The sequence below is a fragment of the Xiphias gladius genome, chromosome 22, assembly GCF_016859285.1.
Source record: "Xiphias gladius isolate SHS-SW01 ecotype Sanya breed wild chromosome 22, ASM1685928v1, whole genome shotgun sequence".
NCBI lineage: Eukaryota > Metazoa > Chordata > Actinopteri > Istiophoriformes > Xiphiidae > Xiphias > Xiphias gladius.
In genome coordinates, this window is record NC_053421.1 from 27,047,410 (window position 1) to 27,071,688 (window position 24,279).

General features: G+C 44.1%; 1 protein-coding gene across 4 annotated transcripts; it reads right to left on the reverse strand.

Annotated features, from left to right (window-relative positions):
• Nucleotides 1–1,158: 1,158 nt before the first annotated feature.
• On the reverse strand, nucleotides 1,159–23,314 carry tmod4 (tropomodulin 4 (muscle)). 4 transcript variants are annotated; one of them, XM_040118111.1, is made up of 11 exons: nucleotides 22,186–22,280; nucleotides 19,771–19,813; nucleotides 11,589–11,765; nucleotides 10,355–10,511; nucleotides 8,624–8,743; nucleotides 4,165–4,257; nucleotides 3,726–3,856; nucleotides 2,875–2,982; nucleotides 2,079–2,222; nucleotides 1,681–1,825; nucleotides 1,565–1,587 (listed from the first exon to the last, which is right to left on the reverse strand). In XM_040118111.1, exons 3-11 carry the CDS (start codon nucleotides 11,688–11,690, stop codon nucleotides 1,565–1,567), a joined length of 1,023 nt encoding a protein of 340 aa, XP_039974045.1. In that variant the 5' UTR covers nucleotides 11,691–11,765; nucleotides 19,771–19,813; nucleotides 22,186–22,280. The 4 variants fall into 4 exon arrangements, with proteins under 4 accessions (XP_039974044.1, XP_039974045.1, XP_039974046.1 ...); XM_040118112.1 differs by lacking the exons at nucleotides 19,771–19,813; nucleotides 22,186–22,280 and adding an exon at nucleotides 22,877–23,314; XM_040118113.1 differs by lacking the exons at nucleotides 19,771–19,813; nucleotides 22,186–22,280 and adding an exon at nucleotides 13,016–13,109.
• Between the last annotated feature and the right edge of the window lie 965 nt (nucleotides 23,315–24,279).

Below are 24,279 nucleotides of genomic sequence, written 5' to 3' on the forward strand. Positions count from 1 at the left end.
TTTTAATGTTACAACTTCCACAGTCCTCTGATGCCAAATATGACCAAAATAACAGAAACAAAAAACACAACGACAACAAATGGAACACAATATGGAGAATACATCTGTCACAGCTTGCATGGCATCCAGCATTACAATCATAAAATACACCTGTGTTTTACTGCAAAACAACGATCAAAGGGAAGAGAAACTCAGAATAGATTGTGGCGAAGCAACTCTGGCTTTAAATCATTTCAAGGTGACAAATGTCAATGAAGTCTACGTGGCTTGATCTTTGAGAACTTGGAAAATCCGTTTTCTGGTTATTACTCGGTGGTAATGTCAAACTTGATGTTAAGTCAGAGCGCTTTAAAGAAATGGAGAAATAGGTTACAGAACTGACGGCGCGAGGGCAGGAACCCAAGCATGCTGTCAAAATCCTCAGAGGCTAACAGCTGTTTCTCTTCATAAATCTACGCGGGTGCACATGGGTGCAACCCACTTAAAGTTGGGCCTTATATTTGGAACGAGGTAACTCAAGCCTAGTGGACTAGGTTACGTTTCCCATCAGGGTTGGGGAGGTTAAAAATAGCTCAGGTGCTTGGGGGAAGTCAGAGGATCAGAGGAGACTTTAAGGGATTAAACCGCTGTGATTCTTTACAAGAAAGTTTCAAGTCTAAAATGCTGCAGTACACGGCAAACTCGGGAGACGTATTTTCACTTAAAGTTTATCACTCACTATCTAGAGAATTTAGTTTTTGATAATGTTAAATTATGACCTGTTGAGAATTAAAGAAGACCCACATTTTGCCACAGAACTGCTGTCAGATGGTAGACATTTCGTTTTTGGACGGAAACCCTGCATCTCAAATAACCCTGATCTAATTCAGAATGGTAGTGTTGCACTGCAGCATTACCAGTCTGAATTATTAGTTTCAAATAATTAAATTTAATTTTTGGTGAGCTGGGAGCTTTCTGTGAATCAGCTCTTTCAGCTTTTCCCTGGAATCCAGTTTCAGCTGTAGATATTGAAACGTACCAAAGTATTTGCTGCTTTGAGGCACTTCAGCCCATATTTCTTGAGAATAATATTCATATGTCCAATATAAAATACTCACGTCTAAATAAGGTATAGAAACAATAAAATTAAACTTGCCAAACATTTACAAAAAATACTTGAATATATATTTTTATTTAAAGTATTTACAGATTATGTTCTTCCCATAGATAGCACCACATTGAAAAATGTTTTCATTAATGAAAAGAAACCTTTTGTTTGGGATGATGTTGGCAATGCACAAACTAAAAGCACAAAAAAAAAAGACACTTCACATTTTGCTTGTGACCTATACATTGCTTTATGATGAATTCAGCAGTCTACAAAAAGCTGGCTGCGGTAAATGAAATGAAATGGCTGGACATGGATGTTGCATTAGTGGATGCACGCGGAGCATGCTTGACTTTGGGAGGATTCATTCAGCCCTGGAGCACCACGTCGAGAAAGCTGGCGCGAGGCTGTCGCCGGCAGTCCTTGCAGGCTCTGACGGGCCGAAGTGGTTCTTCTTCTGTTTGCTCCTTATGGCTTTCATCTTAATCTCTGCTGACGAACTGTAGTGAGGAGGAAAGGTAAGAAAAAGTTATGACTTGATATAATCAGTCGAAAAGGACATTTCCTGAACATGAGGTCAGAGCGTTTCTCACTCATGTCGTTGTTCTGTGTGATGGCCATGGCGGCTCTGGCGCGGGGACCCTGTTGGGTGAAGTGGTAGCCGAACTTGAGGATGCTGGAGTTGTTCTCCAACATGGAGGCGATCTCCATCTCAACTGAATCTCCCAGCTTCTGCCTCTGTGCCAGAGAGAGGAGAAGCATATCAGCCATTTAAAAAAGGGACGCAGATACGGAAATGTAATAGTCTCCAAGGCTTAATTCAATTCTTGCTTATTTTAGATTATGAAAGTGGTGATTACTTGTCGTCGATACATGCAAACTATAAGTTTGTCTTACACCACGTACAGGGTTACAAGTATTAAACTCACGGCTCATTATATCTACTGTGAGATGTACAGTACGTCCACAGTTCTAATTTTGTGTTTCAGACCTGGTTGTCGATCTTGAGCTCCACCAGTGTGGCGTTGTTGGCCATCGCTTTGATGATCGCCATCATGCCGTCTGCAGTAATGAAGTTGGATTCGATGTTAAGACTCTGCAAGCTGGTGTTCTCCTGCAGCATCTCAGCACATGCCTGAAACACACACACACACACACATTGAAATTATTTTATCTACATCCACATTTTCAAAACTAGGCGCTCACTAAACTCCGTCATTGAGAAAAGGCATCATCACCATCTCCACTGGAACCAGGCTTTAGAACATATATGGGTTGTTGTTTCCCAAACCTCATATCGTTCACGTATCTTATAAAGAACCATGTTTATTTTTTAGCTTCACCACCCATAGCTCTTAATATCATTTTACAAAGAACCACAGTTTTGGCGAACCTCAGAGACACCTGTAATCCTTCATTGTACTGTAGGTTAAAGGTTGAGTTTGATGGGTGCTTTCATGTGAGGCATCACATACTGGTGAAGTGGTAAAGGCTCAGTTAACATATATTTTAGATGACACCAGTACAAAAGAACCTTTAATCCACCTAATCCTACAGGATTGTTGTTTCTGTAATGCACATTGTATCTCAATAATAAAATAAAATTCCTAGTATCACCACTACAGTATTGCCAGTGCCTTGCTCAAGAGTACAAACAGGTATCAACATGTATAAAACACAGAGCTGCAGAAAATATACGGTATCTTCTTGCAGTAATAAAACATTTCAGAACATAACATTAACGATAAACTGTAATTGTTGGATGTCCAAAGGGCCCAGGTACTCACGTAGGCCACGGGGTCGTTGCTGCGGGTCGCAGCGATGCTCAGAGACTCCACGTGAGAGTTTCCCTTCATCGCCTCGAAGATCTCTTTCAGTGTCGGGATGGGAATGTCCTGCAGGAAAGATAAACGGACGTCATTTTTATGAGGCTTGGCTCTCAAGCGAGGGCTGATAAAGGTGCTATATGTAAGTGTTTGCTGTCACTAAATAGCCAACGTTAACATTAACAGCTGTTTACTTACCAGTGTAGAAGAAACGTTGCGAGTTCGGCAACAAAATTTATGCCTTTATTTGCCAAGATCTGTCTCCAACAGTGGAAAGGCAGCGCCAATGTTGACTCTAGTTTTGCTTCTATTTCTATCACTTCTATTCTTCTACTGAGGTCAGCATGCTAACCAGCTACCCCTGGCCCATCCCATCTCATAATACCACTTTGCAATCGTGAGTCACTGTAGCGTCCAGCCCGCCCCCAGTCCAACATGAAAGGATGAAGAAAATACCGAGTGACGGAATGAAGTTTGATGCTGAACAACGTTTCCTCTAGACCGCTAAGTAAACAGCTGTTAATGCTAACGTCGGCTATGTAGCGATTACAGAAACTTACATGTACAAATACAGCACCTTTAAAGCTCACAGATCTGCAGGTTTTATTCTCTAACTGATCAACACAGAAGATGATTTGAGCTAATTAACTCCCAGTCTTTTTGATTATGCGTTGTTATAAGGAAAATTATCTAGTGTAGTGTTGTCATGGCGCATAGAGGCACACTCTCAGATCTTGCAAATGGCAAAAATACCTATTGAGATAATTGTTTTGTTTTTTTTTCTCTGCATCGTAGCATCCCATTGGGCTGACCTTGATGTTGTTGAGGTTGACATCTGTCAGGCTGCTGTCATTGCTGTGGATTCTCTCCAGGGTTTCCTCCACGTTGGTGGGGTTGGGTGGCTCATCGGGAAAGATCTTGAATGGGTCTGGTTTCACCACACCTGAGGGAGACACAACATCACAGCTCAGGCTACAGAGTGGCACATTAAAATGTGTCACACAGTCACACAGTTGCAGTACGTATATAAGAGAAATGTTTTATTTTTCATGAATGGCAGTCTTAAATTGGCACGAGCATGTTTGAAATGAGGAAATATCTGATAAAAAGAGGAAGTAAACAAGACTGAGAATCTGGCCAGCGGTTTACTTTTTAACCAATGTTCTTATGACTTCCAATATTACTTTCCAAAATACCTTTGCCAATAAAAAAAAAAAACTAAAATGATCTGTGATATGGAGTCATACGTACTGTTGATGCCCTCCGTGTTGGCGATCGTGCCTGTGGTGCCCAGAGCATCGTAGTACTGCTTGTTGCTCATTAGCGTGTACATACCAAGGATAGCTGCGAGTACAAGAAAACAATCACTATGAATACATGTTAGGGAGCCAATTCAGATAAAAATATCTCTTGGATATTTGCATAAGATCATGTGCCCCGGGTTGTGCTCTCTGCGTGTTTGTATTTGCAGTCTGTGCTGTTGTGTTGTGTCCCTGCACTGATATCCCCAAGACAAATTCACATACAGTATAGTACACTGCTGCACCGGCAAACTAAATGTTTACGAGGTGGATCCAGCTCTGAGTCCAAAAACAAAAAGAGCAGTTAGGTGTTCCATCATCTCATGTGTGGCTCTGCTCTGTGTGTCTGTTTGGCGAGATAAAGATATTGTTGTCTGAGCTCAGCAGAAAACTGGGTCACTGGCTGTAACCTCACAGTTTCCAGTGGCCCCAGTAGTAACGATACCGCGCATAATACACAAGTTTCCGAGTGAGTGGGTGGGCCTCCAGGTTTCCGAGTGTTATTCTTGTTGATATTCAGCCACTTTTAAAGGACCATACACAATCTACAAATGCCGCCAGAGTCTCGGACATCCAGTCTGCATTTATGAATTATGAACTGAAGTTAGAAGTGAGAAAGTTAAGAGTTAATGTTGTGGTTTGGTCTTCACCAACTCGAGGGAAATATCTGCCTCTCCAAAGTTTGCTTATCGCTGACTTTGTCTGTCTGCTGTTTGGTGCTGGGCAAGTAACGTGCAGTGGGCTTATCCTGGCTATTTCCTTTTTTTTTTAAAAAAAACAAAACAGCTGCCTGCGTCTGTATAAGACATTGATGAAAAAACAGTGAGAGCAGAAACAAAATAGTAAAGTCGCAGGCCGTAAAACCAAAGCAAACCGAACCCGAAAGGTGCTAAAACCCTTTTTCGAGCTGAGAAGAGCTGCAGGGTTGGATGATGATTCCTTGTGAGTTCATCAATACGAGCAACCAATTCAAAATGTACATAGTTATTTTGTCCCTTGTTAAATAACAAAAATACTGGTCAGAGCAGCTCTAGGTATTAAAATTGAAAGTAGCCACTATGCAGAATGCTAAATTATTTCACTGAATTGCTGATGCATTTTAATGCTAAAATGGGTCAAGAAGGAGATCATTTTCACTACACCTGCATTATATTTTATAAGCAGACCATCTGTTTCTGTATGTATAGTCTGAAAGAGCAAAGTTAAAGTAGCCTTCAGGTGAATGTAGTAATGTGAAGAAGTGATGCGAGGTAAAAAGTACAATATTTCCCTCTGAAATGATACGGTACAGTTCACAAAGAAACAGAATAACCGGACTGATAATGTGGACAGTTTTCTCTTGCTCTCCTGCTGTTATCTTTTATTACCAGGAGGGGGCAGACCTCCTGGTTCTTTTCTTGTTCTTTTTGTAACCTTCCAGCACCAAACTATGTCACAGGCCAACTGCTGCGACAGCAACTTTCCCTCCCCTCTTGCCACCTTCCCACCCACCAGCCCCCTGACCCGGCGCGGGGGAACCGTGGTAAGAGCCTTGTGAGGAGAGGCGGGAGGGCCAGGGAGACAGCTGCCTGCTCCGGGGGAGCGTCATTGGCCACATACACCCCCATGTCATCCAGTTTGGCCCTGAGTATGACCCACAGTAGCTTTACAGCACAAACTAGACTGCAGTTAACTAAAAAGCTCAATATAGCAACGTGTTAATATCATAAATAAAATGTGAAAATTAAGTCTCCAGGCTGCCTTGTTGGCCCCACACTCTCTCTCTGAGCTCATGGAGCAGGTCAGCCAGGCTATTCATCCCCTTTTAGTCTGGTTGCCAAAAAGCCCAAACAAAAGATTGACAGAGGCTAACTGAGGTTTAATCCTCAGCTGGACTCTGTCCAGGGTTAAAACGGCGGTCTCTCTCTGACTGGCTGATGGACCCGGACAAACAGGCTCTCGTGCTCTGCCTTTCCGGATTCCTGCCCGCCTGTTAGGCCTGTCAGAGGAGTACGGCCGGGCGTTCACTGTGTTCAAAGGCTCACACTCGATAAAGGAAACACGTATTATGACCAAATTTGAGCTCATTTAAAATATCATCTAACCTTTATTCTGCGTAACATATAGAAGCTGTTATAAAATTTGGGGTTTTCAGGTGGTTGTCTGATGAGGTATCCACTAATTTATACCTGGTCCAAAAATCTTGCGCTACATCTTGCTTTCTTTATGTATTTATTCATTATTGATTTATCAGGGACAATGTACATTAATTGACATAACTGACCATTCGCTAAACCCGTCCCCCAAACACTTTTTACCGTCCATTCATTGATTAGCTAGGCGAGGCAGCCATAAGCCAAATAGGTGTGCATGGGTCTGCACAGCGTTACTCTGGATGTAACACATTTGGTCGGTGGTGCCTTTTTTTTTTTTTCTTTTTAACCTTTCCAAAACCGAAACCACAACAGCTTATGCGTCTGTCTGCTCCGGTGTACGCTTCAAAGGGCAGCATGTCGGAATTAGTTTAATAGTCGGACGTTAGTGGGACGTGTAGCTTCGGCTTCAGTCTTTTAGACTGCTATCGTGTCTGTGCAGCCGTCAAGTGCATATTTAAGACCACGTTTGCAAGATTCTCACTGTAAAACAAGCGCGTTGGACATTTTAGTAAGACAACCAGGAAGAATATTTTCACCCAACTCATTTAGCAGTTGTTAACGCTAATCTTTTGTCAACCTTTGCCTCAAATCGAGGACCCATTGTTTCGAAAAACTACTGAGAATTTGGAGCGGTAAATCTGCCACCATCATCGTAGCCATTACCATTATATAAACTGCATTCGTGCTTGTATGGGGCATAGCGAGGGGGACAGGGCTCGGCGAGGACACAATTATGAGTTAATTATGTCAGATTTAGCCAAATGGCTAATTGACACCTGCAGTCTAGTCAGTTACCATAGTTGCCCTTTCGTATTGTTATGACCACTACAACAGGAAGACAGTCCTGTACAGTATATTGATAAAATGTCAAATACACACCTTGTGTGAGGCCATGTGTAAATAAAGAACCATTTCCAAAAGCCAACCTACAAGACCGCTAACATTACCCAGTTGATTTTAAGCTTCAGAGCACTGTCGCTTCCCACCTTTCTGTTTTATAGAGATACAGTATCTTTGCCCTCACCAATCCCACGTCCACTCCACCCTTCCTTCGGGGGCCTGGGGGCCAGGCTTATTTATTTTTGTGTTGCTGAGCGTGGGGAATTGGACCCCATCGCATGTCTGGCCATGCCTGTTAGCCCTGGGACTACTGGGCGATCTCAGTGTTTAGGGTAAACAATATGAAGCAGCAGCAGAGATATAACTGGGTCTAAATAATAGAACTGTGTGGGTCAGAGCCACTGTGATGAAAACACTGAGGTCACCCTTTGCTGTGTATGTCATAATGGGTTAATAAGCACCTGCTGCTGGGAAACAGCGTGAGGACAAACAGGTGGCATCATGGGAAGAACGGAGCTTTTTCACAGCAGACACTTTGGCACATGACGGCAGGAAAAGCACAGGTGTAATCGATGACATTGAGGCTTCACTCGATTTGGGTGAGCTGGCAAGCATTTCCTGCTCGACAAGTAACCATGTCTGCTGTGAACAAAGTCTGTAGTCAAACAGATCAAAGTGTCACAGCGAAGCCTGGCCTTCATCACAACTGGAACATCGCTGTTAGGTCATCGCGGGGGGATATTAGGGGGGGGAGACTGTTCTTTTGCTGCGGGACACGGGGTTAATGCAGCAACATTTTTTTTCTCCAGTCTCTCAGATGATGTAGATCAAGGATTTGCAAACTTGTTTTCTGTCACGTCCGCCTTTAGGAATCTGAAAAAAAATGCCCCCCCCCGCCTCATAAAGTGACTGCATTTGTATTTACCCTTAACACTACTGGGTTAACTACAAACAAAACCAGCCAAATACAGTTTAAGGACATAACAGTAGCAAAAACAAAAACATGTTTTTCACAAGTTTCTGTTGTGCAAATGAAATATGAGTTTTTACACACAACGCTCCCCTGCTATGCCGACACTACTCCCAAAAATGTTTCTGCGTGATCAGAATCCCTGGTTTTTCTTTTCACTGCGTCTACCTGATCTTCACAGCCTTGCTATCACCAGAGCTCCTCTGTTTCTTTGTCGTTCCCAAGTCAACTGGACTCACAGACCTGCAGACGTTCTGACATTTCCATGGCAGCAGAAGCACAGGTGGAACTAATAAGATTAATGATTCCTCTCGTCCAACCGTTAATGCAGCTTTAATGCAATTTTGATGCACCAATTAATGCAGCAAGAGGCTCACTGAGCGTCGCTCACATTTCCCCCTTATCTATGTATGGAGAAGTACTTCTGTTAACGGTAGTAACGGTAGTAAGAGTGTCTGTCTAACCTGCAATATCACACATCTCAGCATCAGTGGCGTTTTTCAGAGCCTCCTCCAGCTCCGGCTCCAGGATCACCTGCTCGTGCTCGGGGATCTCCGCCGCCTTCTTGGGCACGAAGGCCTTTCCTGGAGATGGACAGAAGGGATAGATGGGTTAAGAGCTGAGAACAGAGAGAAAGAAATGTTCAGGAGGACAGTCAGAAATGAGAAAGGGTTTTTTTTTAAATGATGAGGAATGAATGCATGAATATGAGAAGGTTTCAGACTGTGTCTAAGAGGTCGTATCTTTTGCTCGATGATATGAATTCATTATAGTTTGCAAACCAAATTTCCCAGTGGTCTTTTTTTGTTTTTTTTTGTTTCAAATCTTAGCGTGGTTCTGCAGTCTGATTGTCTCACACTGTAAATTTGTCTCTGTTTTGGTAAAAGCTCTGATCGGCTCATGTTTCCCAAAACACGAGTAAGCTAGGGCTTATCGTGGATTTAGAGACCTGCTCTGATAAACTCAGTTTTCCACCGGAGCCTAGATTGTGCTTTCTCGTCTTCTCCTCTGCACTTTGCTCATTCACCGTCACAGTTTCAATTGTGATTCTGAAAGTGACTACCGTATGACCTGGCTTCCATTTATAACACGTGTGTTTCACGGGAACTTCAGGACAAATATTCTCAGCCAAGTCATTTCCCGGTGAGGGTCTGGACATGTCGGCCCGTGGGACCGATGATGAAAATGGCCCTGAAATTCAGTGAGCTGCAAAAAACCCACATGGGCCTGAAAGCGAGAGCCTGAGCTGCTGTGCAGTGGTGCATCACAAAGTGCAATGCTGCACAGCTGTCTGAGGGAGAAGGAAAAAAGTCTATGGAGACTGAGGTAATGTATGAACGGTGGGTAAAGACCCGGTGAACCATTTCCACATATATCCAGGATAAACGGTATTTCTATAATTAAACCTCTGTGGAAGTCTTACGATGCAAACGCTAATGTAATCTGTGCGTAAAAACCGACGTCCTCTCCCCACGGGATCATGTGACGTAGACACACGCAACAGCGGGCGCTGGTTGGAAACATCTAACTTCCATGTTTGATTGTGTGCAATTACAAAACTCAAATGGCCTTCATTTCATGTCCACTATTCTGCACCCATGCACACATGTTTTTATTTTAAAAAATCTACTTTTTTTCTAAAATGAGTTCAGATGTGCCTTTTTGGGGCCCGACAGTGCAGCTGGTTGCACTGCGACTAAACTTGATGACATTGCTTCATGTTGAGTTCTCTTACGCCATGATATTCTCACTTTGAGAAAATTCTTCAAAGGACTAAATATAACTGAAAACTTGTAGCGTTATATTGCTTTTGTTTAACTTGTTTTAAAGGAAAATATATGGTCTGCACGATGGCAGTCCCACTTAAATGTGAACGGTTTAACAGTTTGATCATTTTGTGTCCTAAGGTGAAATCAGTAAAAAGCTCACAGCAAATGTAATAGTAATGTTGACCAACCTGCTGGGTTTTTTTATGCTCTATACCAAATGAAACCAAACCTGTAATGTTGGTGTGCTCAGGTTTGTCTGGACTTCTAACTTCTAGAGTTGGGGATGTTGCACGCATCTCTGTTAAAACCCCATTTTGTGGTTTATAATTACATAAAAATCTCGTTCAACGCTGAATTAGTTATACGTAAGTGTTTGGTGCGAACGTATCTAGCAGAGTTCCTCAGACAGAGAGCCTGGTCGCCCACCTTTCTTCTCCCCAGTGAAGGGCACCAGGTCGTCCCTGTCCTGGTGCTCCATGGCCTCCTTCTCCAGGTGCTGCATTAGGGCATCACGGTCAAACGGCCCCGTCGGGCTCTTCTTCGTCTGGTCACGCTGCCGGAGGCCAGCTGGCAGCAGGGCATTCTGGGAGAACGGGAGGTCAAATGTTATGTTGATGTTGGCATTAAGACTAGAGAACAGGGAGAGCGGAATCATTGCCGACGTGCCTGGATGGATGAAATGAGAGTAGAGTAGAAGAGCAAAGTGACTGAATCCTCAAAGTTTAAGACTTATCACGTTACTGTATCTGCATTGTTTCCCTGAAAGTTGAACATCTTCTTGGAAATAACTTCTTGGAGCAACAAATAAACCAGGTATTGAATAAAACTCTGAATTGCCTTTACGTGGTTCTGCACTAGGGAAACATAATTAAAGCTATGTACATGGGTCATTTGTGCTTTTCATTTTGCAGTGCCATAATTTACAATTATGCACCACCACTTTCTGAACAAGACGATGGATGATCGTACGCGAATGTGTGTGAATTTTCGCTCCAACCTCGCCACCCCAGTGGTAGTAACACCATCCTCCCCGATTTCCACGATTTCCCTGCCTTGGAGCAAGGCCATACGATGCCTGCTTGCATCACGGAGAGCAGCACGGCACTACGTGGGCTGCACACTGTTGGAGCACTATGGGATGGAAGCCCGGCTACACATTGAAGAAAACGGGACATACTTGATGGCGTGCGTGATTATGCACCTTTTTTGGATTTTATAATTCCTACTTTAAGTTTTTAGATCTTCAGTGTCTGCTTATTTACATACTGCACTGTGGACTGTCAAAAGAAAAGAAGAAAAAGGGCTGAGGCACTTTCATTTCATATTTTAAATCAGGGAAAGTATTTTATGGTCTGCTCTAATGTTATCACTGCTGGACATCATAGGAACACGTGCTCAAACAGAACCACACATACATCTCGTTTCCTTGATGCCCTATGTCCTGCAGGTTTTTGTACCCCTGACATGCGACAAGCTACACCTGCAGTCAGGTGGATGAAGAACACACTGATTCACCACCCGGGAGGGGGGGGGACAAAAACCTGCCGTACGTGTGGACTTCAGGCACCAGATCCGACCATCAAGCTCCTCTGGCACTGGAGAAAGTGATAAGTAACCGTCCCACCGGGCCAGTTGAGACAAATTGAGTCCCGTTCCCTACCTCGGGGTCCATCTCCTGCAGCTCATAATCCAGCTGGTCCAGCTCCTCAGCGCTGAGGCCCTTGAGGATGGCGTCCTCGTCGATGTCCCTGGGGTCCGACATGGCTCCTGAGGCTCTGGCTCACACACGCACTCACTCACTCATACACACCGTTACACACCCCTGGGTGAGAGGGCACTGTGAGAGAGGGGAGGAGAGGAGGGGGGAATCACAATTGGGGGTTTTTTAAAGTGTCTTGTGGCTTTGGTGTGGTGTCCAAAATATCCCTGCTCATTCAGATTCAGGATTTGACTGAATCTGCAACCCAACCTCTCTTTAAGCCCTTACCAAAATGTTTGGTGTAGATAAAATTGACCTAACTTTAAAAAATATATTTTTTTATTTGTACCAAACCGTGTCGTAACATACGGTGCTGTATCATATTGTAATGAAATAACATGTTTTTTGACATTTTTTATGACATATTTTATATCGTATCGTATCGTAACGTACAATAATTCATCAAATAAATTGTATCACATTGTGTCGTATCTTATCATGGTCATATTGTATTGTACAGTCTTCCATCACATTGCACTGTACTGCCTGGTATTGTGATATATTGTGCGGCGCATGGCATATCATTGCATATTTTATAGTGTTCACACTGTATCATGTTATACCTTATCGTGTCGTATTGCATCGTATCTTGTGTTCTTATGAGATTTTACCGCATAGTATTGTATTTTACAGTCTCGTAGTGTTTAATATCATATCATCCTTTGAGTATCGGATCCCATATGTTTCCTATTGTTTCGAAAAATTGCGTCCTATCGTAACACAGATATATATATAGGAGCGTTCTTGTACATAGTTTACAATGCAGGTGGACAAGCTGAAACAGTTGATCAGAGTCTTAATTAATCAAACTTTTTTTGTATTTAGTTTTCATTGTTTTCAAAAAACGATTACTTTGGATGTTTATGCCTTTATTGGAGAGCTAACAGTAGAGAGAAGCGAGGACATTTTAGCTCACAGTCACCACCTTAGCCCCAAAGATTTTCAGACTACTTTATGTCCAGTATCGTATTGTATCTTTCTGAACTGTACAGCACTGGATAATATGTTTCACGTCATATTGTAATGCCCATCGTTTCATAATGTACACAAAAATAGTAAATGATAAGTATAAGTATATATGATAAGTTTAGTCTTTAGCCAGTCCTGGAGCCCTGTCAAGGACCGCAGGGGGTCCCCTGCCCCACATTTTGTGAACCACTTGCCAACAATTGCATGATCTTCATTGAGCTTATCGGCCGCCCTCTACAGAGCGTTTCAATAATGTGACAACGATAATAATAGATGCATTTCCAATAACACGTTTGCAGTACTCAGGAGGGTAGAGTCTGTATAAATATGCTGCAGCCGGGTCCAGGTCACATTCTCACCTAAGCTTCCTTTTCGCCTCAAAACCACCACCGCTGCAGTTTGAAGAGCGAAGAGGCAGAGCGCGGCAGGGAAGTGAAGAAAGTGAAAAAAGAGAGAGAGGGCAAGGTCTTTGTAACTCTAAACCCTTAGCCCACCACACTAAGAATAGCAGAACAGAGAGAGAGGAGAAGGGGTGGAAAGCGCATTATCTTTGACAGACATTCGTTAATACAGTAGCGGACCCACCCAAAACACATCTCCACCCAGTGATGAAGAGCCGGACACGCCAGCACATAAGGACAAACACAAAACACACTCTGGCACTTGCAAAAGCAGCAGCAGGTTCAAACTACGCAGCGGGGCCCTCAAACTAGGAAATACCACAACGATAACATACTGTACGTACACCTCTGGGTCAAAGTATGAGTAATGCAGCTATCGGGTTTGTGAGGTCCAGTGTTTTCATTTTCAGTCCAAATTTCATCCCAACTTGGCCAGGGAAGAAACCCCAGCACAGCCCAGGTCACAGAATGTGGTTCTCGTTCGGGCCAGTCTGCCTGTATGTCAGTAAGCATTAACATCTGTAATCTGTGATGGCAACAAGAGTTCAAGTGTTTTACAGGAGGCAGCTTTTATATAGCTCTTTATATGATCATGTTTATGCTCAGGGACTAATTAAAGGGTTATTTAGCAACTTAGGGCTAATATTAGGAAAGTGCGTCTTTTCGCCAACAACATAAAAGTCTCTTACACCTCCTAGAACAACCCTGGATAATAGTAGATTGTAACTGAATCCTTCAGTAAAGCAGCAGGTCACAATTAGCCAGCGGGGGAACGGAGACAATGTAGATGAACTTGCGCTGGTAGCTCATAAACTAAGGACAGCTGACTAGCTAACTAGCTAGCTGTTAGCAGTGTGCTGGTAAAGCAGGGCAGGTTCATTTGTGAGGCACATTTCACACACAAAGGAAATGCAACGTTCCCCCACAAAATGCACCAAAAAACTTTAAAAAAGGAGGAAAGAAACACGATAAAAACATTAAAATGAATGAAAACCGTTTATTGGCTCAACTGCCGAAACACACATGGGCTAGCAAGCGAATGCGGGGTGGCAGTTGGTGGTAGCCTGTTCATGTGTTGTAGACTACCCATGGTTGCTTCTGGCTGTTGGTCAGTGGGAGCACAGGGATCTTACCGCTTTATACAAAAACGGTTCGTAATGAAACGATCTGTTTGGTCTTTTGCAAATAACGCCTCCATGTACTTAGACACGAGAAGCAACAGCTTTCTGACTGTGTGTTGCCCAGACAGCGGGGGCTGACATTTTTTTCTCAAAATTTCAGAGCACAGGGCGAGAAATTTACGTATATTCTGTGGCAGAAAAACAACGTTAACTAAAATGGTGAAATAATTTAATCCAGCGGGAACTTAAATTGAATAAACACGGTGACAGAATTTACTCTGTGCTTCTCCGGTGGTTCTGTAAATGTAGTAAGACTTGCCATCAGAGCATCATCACTGAATTGTCCATTGAATTCATCGGTATCAGTGGATCTTCTTGGATGATGATTCGTGATACAACCAGCGAGCTGTTAGCTGATTGTATTATGAATCATCAAGCTTTGTTTGAGCCTATTCATTATTTTTTTTTAGATCATCCTAACTTCACTTTCAGTGACTAAAACCTTTGCAGAGTACTGTGTATGTTGCATACTTTGTGAGTACAGATTAAAAAAGAAAGTGTTTAAAATCAGAAACTTTTTGATAAAGTTTTCGGCAGGTTACTGGTATTTACCGTGAACCTGGCAACTCACCGGCAGATACATGGTAAAATTTCTATCTGGCTCAGTTCAATTCTACTACAGCTGGACAGTTCTGCTCTGTGTTATTCCAGGTTAATGTAATGGGACATGCTATTCTATTCTATTCTATTCTGTGCTGTGCTCCAGTGACACACAGGTGTTATCAAGGTATCACGGTTGGAGTCAAAGATCACGTTACACGTTTTTAGAGCAGACACACACACAGACACACACACACACACACACACACACACACACACACACACACACACACACACACACACACACACACACACACACACACACACACACACACGCATGCATGCACAGACTCAGAATTCACCTGTACCTGCATACACCAACAACATGGCGGGTGAAATGATACCTGCCATGTATCAAAGAATGCCAGCTTTGTACGTGTGTGTTTGTGTGTGTTTGTGTTTCGGGGACACTTTGAATTTGAATGTTTGGAAGTTTTCTCATTGAACAATCTACAGCCCATTATTGGTATTTTAACAAAGATGAAGTAACATTTACTCTGGAGGAATTCAACAAACCCACTTCCCATCCTCCATACAACACAGTAGAAGACACCAATTTAGAAAATGTTTTAGCCCTCAGCAACACTTGATAAGTAAAATTTTAAAATATGTGTAAATCGAACATCTTTGGCCATGTTAGCTGAAAACAATTCATCCCTGCATCCAGACTCCCTCGACCTTCATTTACCCCATGCAGTTCAAACAGTGGACCCACTGCTATGAACCACGCGCATTCAAAGCTTGGCAGGGATATAAAAAGAGCCCTTGGAGCTCTGCAAACCTCTCCCTTGGATAACTAAAACTATTAAAAAAACACCTTTTAAAACACGCTCCCCATGGCCCGTTTGCCACTGGCTTGCCCCTTGTTGAAGCCGTGTGGCTCTAACGCGTAAAGCCGGTGAGACAAACGCCGGATCACACAGCTGAGTGTCGAGAAAGAGGGAGGAGATTTAAAGGATGAGGGGAAGGAGGCTGCCGCTCAGAGGACCAGGTGGGGGGTAAATCTACCTCAAGTCACTTTTTTTTTCCTTTTTTTTTTTATCAAGGATAAAAGGTTTTTACTAGCCTTTACCACCCTCAAGCTAAAAAACTGCCACCCTCTTTACTACAAAACTACCGTGTGAAATGACGCATTTTTACAAGGTCAGTTTTTGATGTAGTTGGTAGCGAGACGGACATTTAACCAAAAGTTTGGGGGGTTTCAGGTTTAAAACTACAAGCATCCTCACTGTTGAAGCGTCCTCAAGGACTGAATCCTGCCCGTAACAGAGTCGCAGTTCAATCATGTAACTTATATAAAAGTGGTGTATTTTTAAGGTGTATTTTTAAACAATGGTAAATACTACGCTGCAAATCGGATTGACGTTGTCGATTGCGATCCCTGTTGTTTCTCTGCTGTATTAAATGCAGAGAATGCCGTCTGTGACTTAAGGAGTGAATGTGACCCCTGGCTCCCTCCAAACAAGGCTCATCTGATTTGCCTGCAGTGAAGCCTTTGAGCCTCGCTTATTGTTGAGTTAAATACGTGGCTGTTTTTCTGACACTTGAGCTAAGAGTGAGGGCTCCGACAACTGCGCACCAGCGGCATACCATACAGTTTCAGAAAGAGATCCTGCGGACTTTGGTTTGTGGGGTGTGGTACGTGGTACCGTACAGGTAACCACAGTTTCAGACTGTTCTGAGGGAAGGTTTGTTGTCAGCAGTAAAATCCAAAATAGTTAAAACAGAACCATCCAGGCCCAACATTGTGTGTTTTCATTTGTTTGGACGTGTAATTTGGCACGTTCCACGTTCCAGGAGCCCTCCGGCTGCACTAGAAACAGGCTGGACATTTGTGAGTGTGCATCTGTCCCCAGCAGGTCCCAGCGGGGTTTCTATGTGCACCAAAACAAACTGGGAGTGGAACAGAGCGGTGGCTGTCACCTGCCGCTGCCAGCTGGCTCCGGACGATCCTTGTTCCAGCTTAAATCTCAACCATCTCTCGCACCTGCAGCTGCTGCCTTCATGGGAGCTACGAGACGAGCTGAGCCTCCTCATAAATGTATGTCTACATTTTAATGGGGTTCGATTAATGACAGCTACCATATATTGCCGCAATAGCGCTTCGACTGTGTTCAAACTTCAACTGAGTGTGCCAGGTTCTCATTTTTCCCCAGCATGTGGCACAGGCCTAATGTTCTCTATATACCTTGAAAAAAGCTCATGGGGGTCGTTTCTTTTCAGCTCTTGACCTGGAACAAGTCAGATCGGGAGACATGTTACCTACTTGTGGCTTCTTCTTAACAAGTCAGAACAGAATTTCTAATCAGTACCCCAACAGTAGGTGTATGACTAACGATGACTTAACTGATTGTTTTTCTACGCTTTACCAGCTCGGAACTGCATCGAAAAAACTGATTAGATGAGTAATCAAATTCACAGCTCAACATCCGTGCGGGCGTTTTCGCATGCGATTTTATCAGAGCTCTTCTTGCGTCTTGTGCGGACTGTGCTTGATAGACATTTCCTGTTAGTTTTGCTGCACCTATTGAACCTGGACAGCTTACACTTGGGATAAAACTTCTTCCAAAATCACCCCTTTACTCAGCTGCCCCCTACTATTTTACCCGCCACCGCTTTTACTTGAGTGTAAAAGTCGGTTTACACAGCTCAAAGGTTTCCACAGTTGATCAAAAAGTAGCATCGTGCGTTGCCTGCACACCACTTTCGGCTAACAGTCCCACAATGTGTTGTATATCATAGATGTGAAAATTACAACGCGACCCCACGCCTGCAAGAGAAATGATGCAAAAATGACCGTGATTAATAAGCACCCGAAATCTCAATTTACTGCGATTTACTGCTTGTCCTATGTGATGGACCATCACATAGGTCCATCACATAGGGAGTAGTGAGGGGGAATATTGTTCAGAACGCTCCCAAACTGCAAGCATTCTGTGGGAGCGACGCTACGGTTTGTCGTGCTAAGCCGGAGACATTTCTAAACACAGTGCTTCGCGATTGGCCCGACCGAGCACACTCCCTTCGGTGCAAAGGCGAACTCTGACCTGCGAGTCCACCGGAGCCGGGCGGGGACCGCACCAAAACAGGAAACACCCGCCTGAATTTGTCCGTCACGCCGGCTTCAATGCGAGTGCATGGGAGGGGGAAGTGTAACGTGGCTGTACCTAATCTGTGTGAGGTGTAGCTGGGCATCCATCATCGAAAAATGACGACCAACACGACAGAAATCACACGGAGCAAATGTTTCCTTCCAGCAGGGGAAGGCAGCTGTCCCGACCGCGCTGATCATTGTGACCGTTACTGGCTCTCCATCAACCACCTGTCGAGTTTGTACAAGCGTGTGCATTAACACTCTGGTCTCAGTGGCTACAGTATCCAGAGTTTTCGTGGCTCGCGCTTCGGTCTGATTCGGCGAACGTCTACAGAGTCGTTCGAGGAACACGGTAACTGTGGCCTCTTGATCCCGTAGCGGGGACGGGTATGGGTTTGCAAAAAACGCGAGTTAATTTGAAGAGAGGTGCGGTAGAACCGTGATTCACTGCATGCGAGTTTTCTTATTGTCCTTAATGGGAAGGAGCTCCAGTAGCTCCATTTAGAAAGCGCTGCACCGGGGCCAGCAGCGGAGGAGTTACCGTGTGCTTTATGAGTCAAGGACCATTACAAGGGTTTAGATTTCAAAGTGACAAAGGTTATACTCTCATAAATGCTCTAAAATGATTTACACTCTGCTTCTGTGCCAGAGTGTTTGTTTTCACTGGGGCTGAAAATAAACTTCAAAGTCCCTTCTCTTAGTTTTACAGTTTTTATTCTATAAAAGGCCTGATATTTCTGCAACGGTAGCAGGGTTTTTTTTTTTTTTTTTTGATGACCGGGCAGCAAGTTGCCATTCTGCCACCGACAGCTCAGAAGACCTGTCACCATCCGCAGGTCATCTTCTCCACGTCTTACCGCCCGAGTGCAACATTCCAAATCAGCCCTCAGCTTAATTTTAGCTTCCCAAGTCAGCTACTTCCAGCTGTTTGAATCCAACCCGGCTTGGGTTGCTCCTCGGAGCACCGTCCCGAGGCCCCGAGAAACAAACTGGCTGCGTGGGTTTTGCCCCACAACGGCAGTTTAAAAACAGCACCGGTTTGCTACCTCCTGCAGGCCACGGTTGCAGATTTGCCGTGAGAAAGAGCAACAAGTGGAAATGTTCTCCAAGACACACGGGCCTCGTCAACTTTTCCTGGCACTGCAAGTGAGCTAAATCTGCACGGAGGTCAAATCTGCATTAAAAGCCGGGAGAGCCCCACTTTATCTTTTACCACATTTAAGCCACGAGACCCCAAAAGACAATGTGATCCAGTGATAGATATACAAATGTCAGACACTAATGGATCCTAACTAATGGGGAGGTGCAGGCAGGGGGGGGGGGGCAATTTAACCCTCCTTCCCGGTTTCCGAACTGTGCAGCCCCCTGAGACAACATCTCCAAATCCCCTGTGACGAATTAACTGCTCGGCGATGGGCAGCTATTGGACGGCTTAACCCCTCCACATGCCATGATGATCGCTTCGTGTGAGTGACAGTGTTTCAGCTTTCAGCCTCCCGCAAAGTGACACGGGTCGAGAGTTCCAGCCTGAAAACTCGTGAAAAGAGAATCAAAATCCAGTGGAGCAGCAGGTCACTGAACTTCTGCACAGCCACGTCTGATTTCTTCACCTTTTGTCCCGTTCCACAACCCCAGAATCTAACAATCACACAAAAGGCTGTGGCTTAAGGAAACGGAGTCCCGTCCCCCGTCCCCCCTCCCAAAAAAAAACAGGCAACCCAGAGGGAAAGACGAAAGTCGGCATCACCCCCAACATGCCAGCAGGACCCCCCCCAAAAACACACACACACACACAGACACAGAACAACAGAGACAGAAGGAAGCAGCCTCACACCTACCTTCACAGAAGCGCAGTGCTGAAGCCCCTCGGCAAGGCAGAGCCTGCAGTTGGAAACCAGAGGAAGTTGTTTCTCTTTTTTCTTTGCCCCCCTCCTCTGCTCTCTCACTCTCTCAAGCCCCCCCACGCCCCCACCCCCCGACCTCTCGCACTCCTCTCTCTCTCTCTCTCTCTTGTGTCAGGCTTCGGGGCTGCTATGCTGAGACAGGCATACTGACGGCACTTTGAGAAGTCAGCATTTTATTATTTTGGCTGCGTGAGAGAGGGGGTCCGGGGACGGTGGTGTAGAGAGCCATGTAAAGAGGGGGAGAGGGGGAGAGAGATGGGGGAGTGGGGCATGAACTCATCTGCTCACCAGTCACTCAATTAGAACCGAGTGAAATCGGACAGAAAGAGAAGGGCTGACATCTAGTGGCTTGACCTGAGTCCCACCTTGGAAAATGATCCCGAAACTCTCTGCACCTCTGCTGCTTTCTCTTGAAGTGGTTTTACCCCGATTATTTACTTGTCTTTTTTTTTTCCACATGAATATATATTTAATCTTGGTTTTATTGTTATTTTATTGTTGAACATTATCATTATTTGACATCGTTACACATTGTAACCGGTTCCAGCCTCTTTTACTCTTCTATAACGCCAAACCAAGGTCGCCGACGTCGGGCCTGTTTTCCACCGTTTACGGACAATTTGAGGAATTATCTAAGAAATTTACAGACAAACGTATTGAAATTTGTATCTTGATTTGATGTTTCACTGGAAACTATGAACAAGTGGCAGCGCTATCATCCCGTATTAAAGCAGGAATGGCAGTGATGTTCATTTTAAAGCTCCACTTAGTGATAATATTAACAACGACTGTGTTTAACGTGAAAGGGGGTCTTTCGGAGTGACTACTCCGTCAACGGGTTCAGCTTGCAGCTCTTCCTCAGCCCCTTTTCCGCCTTTTGGCTCACAGTTTTTATTTCCGGGGCACTTTTTTGCTGCGTGGTTCATGGACCCATCCCCGCGCCGCCTGCCCAGAATCCGACGGCCGGCGAGGGAGGTAAAGCGCTTGGCGGCTAAAGGGCCGGCTCCTTTTTCCTCAGACGTTAGCGAAGACCAAAGCAAGGCTGGAGGGAGGGTGAGCAACGGACCGGACCGCTTGATTGAAATGCCGCTCGAAGGATGCGAGTGTTAAATTGTGTCACACACAAGGGAAAAAATGCCAATAAGATTCAGACTAAATAACCCCCCAAAAAAACCAAAACGCTGGCTAGGTTAGCATGACCTGATATCTCTAACTACTAAATACTACGTGATGGATTGTGAGCTTGTCAATTTGCTCACCCTGCTGCAGTGACTTCTTATTACATAGTGAAAAGGTTCTGACATTTCTAAAGTTCCAGTGGTTTCGACTGGTTCTAGTACATCGGCTCAAAACTGGCCAGTCAGCTTTACTTTCGTTTCTGGTCAGATCCTCATTCATTCCAAGTTGCCTCATATTTTCAAATCCGCTTTTGTTTTTTTGTTTTTTTAGCTGTTCCCGTCGCTTCTTTGAAGTTCCTTCTCCTCGGTTCTTTCACTTTTCTTTCCTCTGCTTTTAACATCTCGTCGGTCTTGCTCCACAGCCTCCTCTTTCAAAGTTTCCCTTCTTTTTTCTTCTCGCATTCAGGTTTTGCTCAGCTCTCCCCTCCCGTAACTTGGGACAAACATCACATCACATTACGGTAACACCATTACTTAACGGTAATACCCAGGCTAGCCATGACAATAAATTCCCACCTGAGAGGAAATCGCCTGACTCCTGCACTTCACCAAACCTCCACTGTAACTCCCCTCTTTCCCCTGAACAACCCTTTGGTAGGAGCATAATTGCAGCTTTAGGGCTTTGTTTTCGGTTTTTAACTTTCATTTCAGTTCCAAACCGTAAGGGTGTGAAACTATTTCTGAACTTCACCGAGGGCCCTCCAGCCAGTCTGTAGACCACCCATCCCGACCGACCCCTCATTCTCCGCCGCCACCAGGTGGCAGCAGACGGACACTAACGATTTTGAAAAGCAGCGGCTTCGAAGTTCTTATGAAACGATTGCCTAGAAACAGGCAACACTGTGTTTTGACTATGCAGTGTATGGCACTGCATGAGGAAAAACAAGACGTGCAGTGAGCAATAGTCAAGGCATTTACCGGAGGAGCAAATAAATCATTTATTAAACACTTGATTGTATTGAAGATTGATTAATTTCCTGTCCTTTCAAGTTATTTGTAGCATAATAGCGACAGATGTCGAAGGATAAAATAATTGGGGAGAAATTCGCAAACCTGAAAGAGCCACGGCGTGTGACCTCCCGAGGCTCTGGTTGCCTACTAGTTTGCTCACGCCCTGACCAAACCCTAAACCTTATTGTAAGACACAAAATACCATTCATCTCTGTGATACCTGACTGGTGTTTCGCGTACATTTTTTGCATCATCGAAGAAATGCTGCCCGACCACAACTGTCTTCTCCGTATCACTCCGTTCTGTTCGTAGAGGTGTGTTCAGGATTCATTCAGGAAAACACCCATGTTCTCACACGGCTTTCACCTTTTATTTTGTCACACTTTCTGTGTTCATTCTCTCTGTTTTTTGGGTTTGTTTTTTTTTGCAAGACAGCACATTCCTTTTCAATGACCTGATATGATCTGTCGCACCTGCAGCGTCTCTATGTGAACGACGGGGTATTTTTCTGACGGCGTAGCTCACCCCAAAACATAAAAAAAACGAGAAAAAGAGACAGGGGTTTAAAATTACAGTAAATGGAAAAAACCTGAAAAAAAAATGAGGGGAGAAATATTACAAATGCAGATGTTTCCACTGCACAGGGGGTCTAAAAATAATGTGAATCCTACATGATGTTTTCCATGTATGTTCTCACTTATGCAGGCAGACAGTTTCAGTTTTATCTATGAGATTTCTGCCTCAAAAGCAGTGGTCCTCACAGGGAAGAGTGTCCTGGTGAGTGCGGTGTGTGTGTGTGTGTGTGTGTGTGTGTGTGTGTGTGTGTGTGTGTGTGTGTGTGTGTGTGTGTGTGTGTGTGTGTGTGTGTGTGTGTGACTGTGTGTGTGTGTTTGTTTGGGTTGGAGCCTGACCTTTTCCAATGGTTCACTTCCACCTAACTTTCCACCGAACCTTCAGACCTTAACTGTCCCGTAATTCAGCTTTAATCGTTTGGTTTCTGTACAGACGTCCAGAACAATTCACAACGGAGCCCTGCAAGGTTCGAACAATGCCTGCGTCACCCAGCGCGAAGCTGCATTCAGCATTCAAATGCCGTGAGTCACCATCTCCGAGTCCGGCAGGTATAAAAATGAAGTATTTTTGAGAGGAGATCTACGAGAAAACCTGAAAGGCTTTGGACTTTGCTGTCAATAAAGTCGATGAAATCTGTATTGGTTTATAGCAGTGGTGTAATCCAAGTGAAATTTGCTCTTTCTCCTCAAGGTCAGCTTCCTCCTACTCCCATTTTTAGTTTGACTTAAAATATGATAAGAACAATGATAAGCGTTTATCACCGGTTTACAGTCAGATCAAAAGAGACTGATCAGTGTTTAAACATTTCCAACTAACACTTTTAGGCAAATGGAATCTTTTTGTACATTTTGTGTGTGTGTGTGTGTGTGTGTGTGTGTGTGTGTGTCTACGTGTTTGTACACGTGTGTTATGTGTGGGTGTTTCCAGCTAATGACTCAGTCACACAGTGAGGAGGGGGAAGTGCGAGCCGCCTTACTGATCTGAGACCGAAAAAATGAGTAAGATCGGGTACTAGGAATGAGGTCCAGCTCAGCCCCCACACAATCTGGACTAACCGCCATTATGTCATAGGAACAGAGAAAGGTAAAAAAAAAATAAAAAAACTAAAAAAAAACTAAAAACTACTACTTGCCACTGGGCATCTTCCAGAAAACGAACTGAAAGCAAAATCTCGGGCGAGATAGACTGACTTCTGACAAACCAGACGCTGATCAACACTGGAATTTACCACAATCTGGCAACTATGACTGTGATCCAGAAAAAAGTGACCTGCTACAGCTTGTGGATTTTTTTTTTTTTTTTCCCCCCAACAGAATTAAAGTCATATACCAACAGTCTGGGACAGTCTCAGACCAAATCAAAATTCAATAGTTACTTGGGGGGTATGTCAGAGCCTAATGGAAACCCAGTGAAACAACACTGTACTGAGTTGTTTCCAAACCTGACTCATCGATCTGACTTTCACAGAGAGAAGCCAAATAAACGCACTCGTCAAAATGTCAAACTATTCCTTTAAGCAGCTGAATGTCTCATCACGTATTTCCTTACTTTTTAACGGCGTGTGTGTATTATGCAAACCATTTGGTTTTAAGACAATACTGAGTCAAAGTTTATTTTCATAGCGCCTTTCTAGTACAGTTGCTCGAGGACCCATTCACATGGGTATTTCATCTCGTGCTGCTTTACTTTTTGCTTCTACTCCCATTCAGCGGGAAAAACTGCACTTTTTTTTTACTGCGCC

What these genes read in the sequence shown, in the direction of transcription:
- tmod4 (XM_040118110.1), bottom strand. Translation starts at nt 11,690, where the DNA reads ATGTCGGACCCCAGGGACATCGACGAGGACGCCATCCTCAAGGGCCTC. An exon ending in GCAACGACCCCGTGGCCTAC is followed by an intron (nt 2,223 to 2,874) that starts GTGAGTACCTGG and finishes TGTGTGTTTCAG; the next exon opens with GCATGTGCTGAGATGCTGCA. An exon ending in CACACAGAACAACGACATGA is followed by an intron (nt 1,588 to 1,680) that starts GTGAGAAACGCT and finishes TCCTCACTACAG; the next exon opens with TTCGTCAGCAGAGATTAAGA.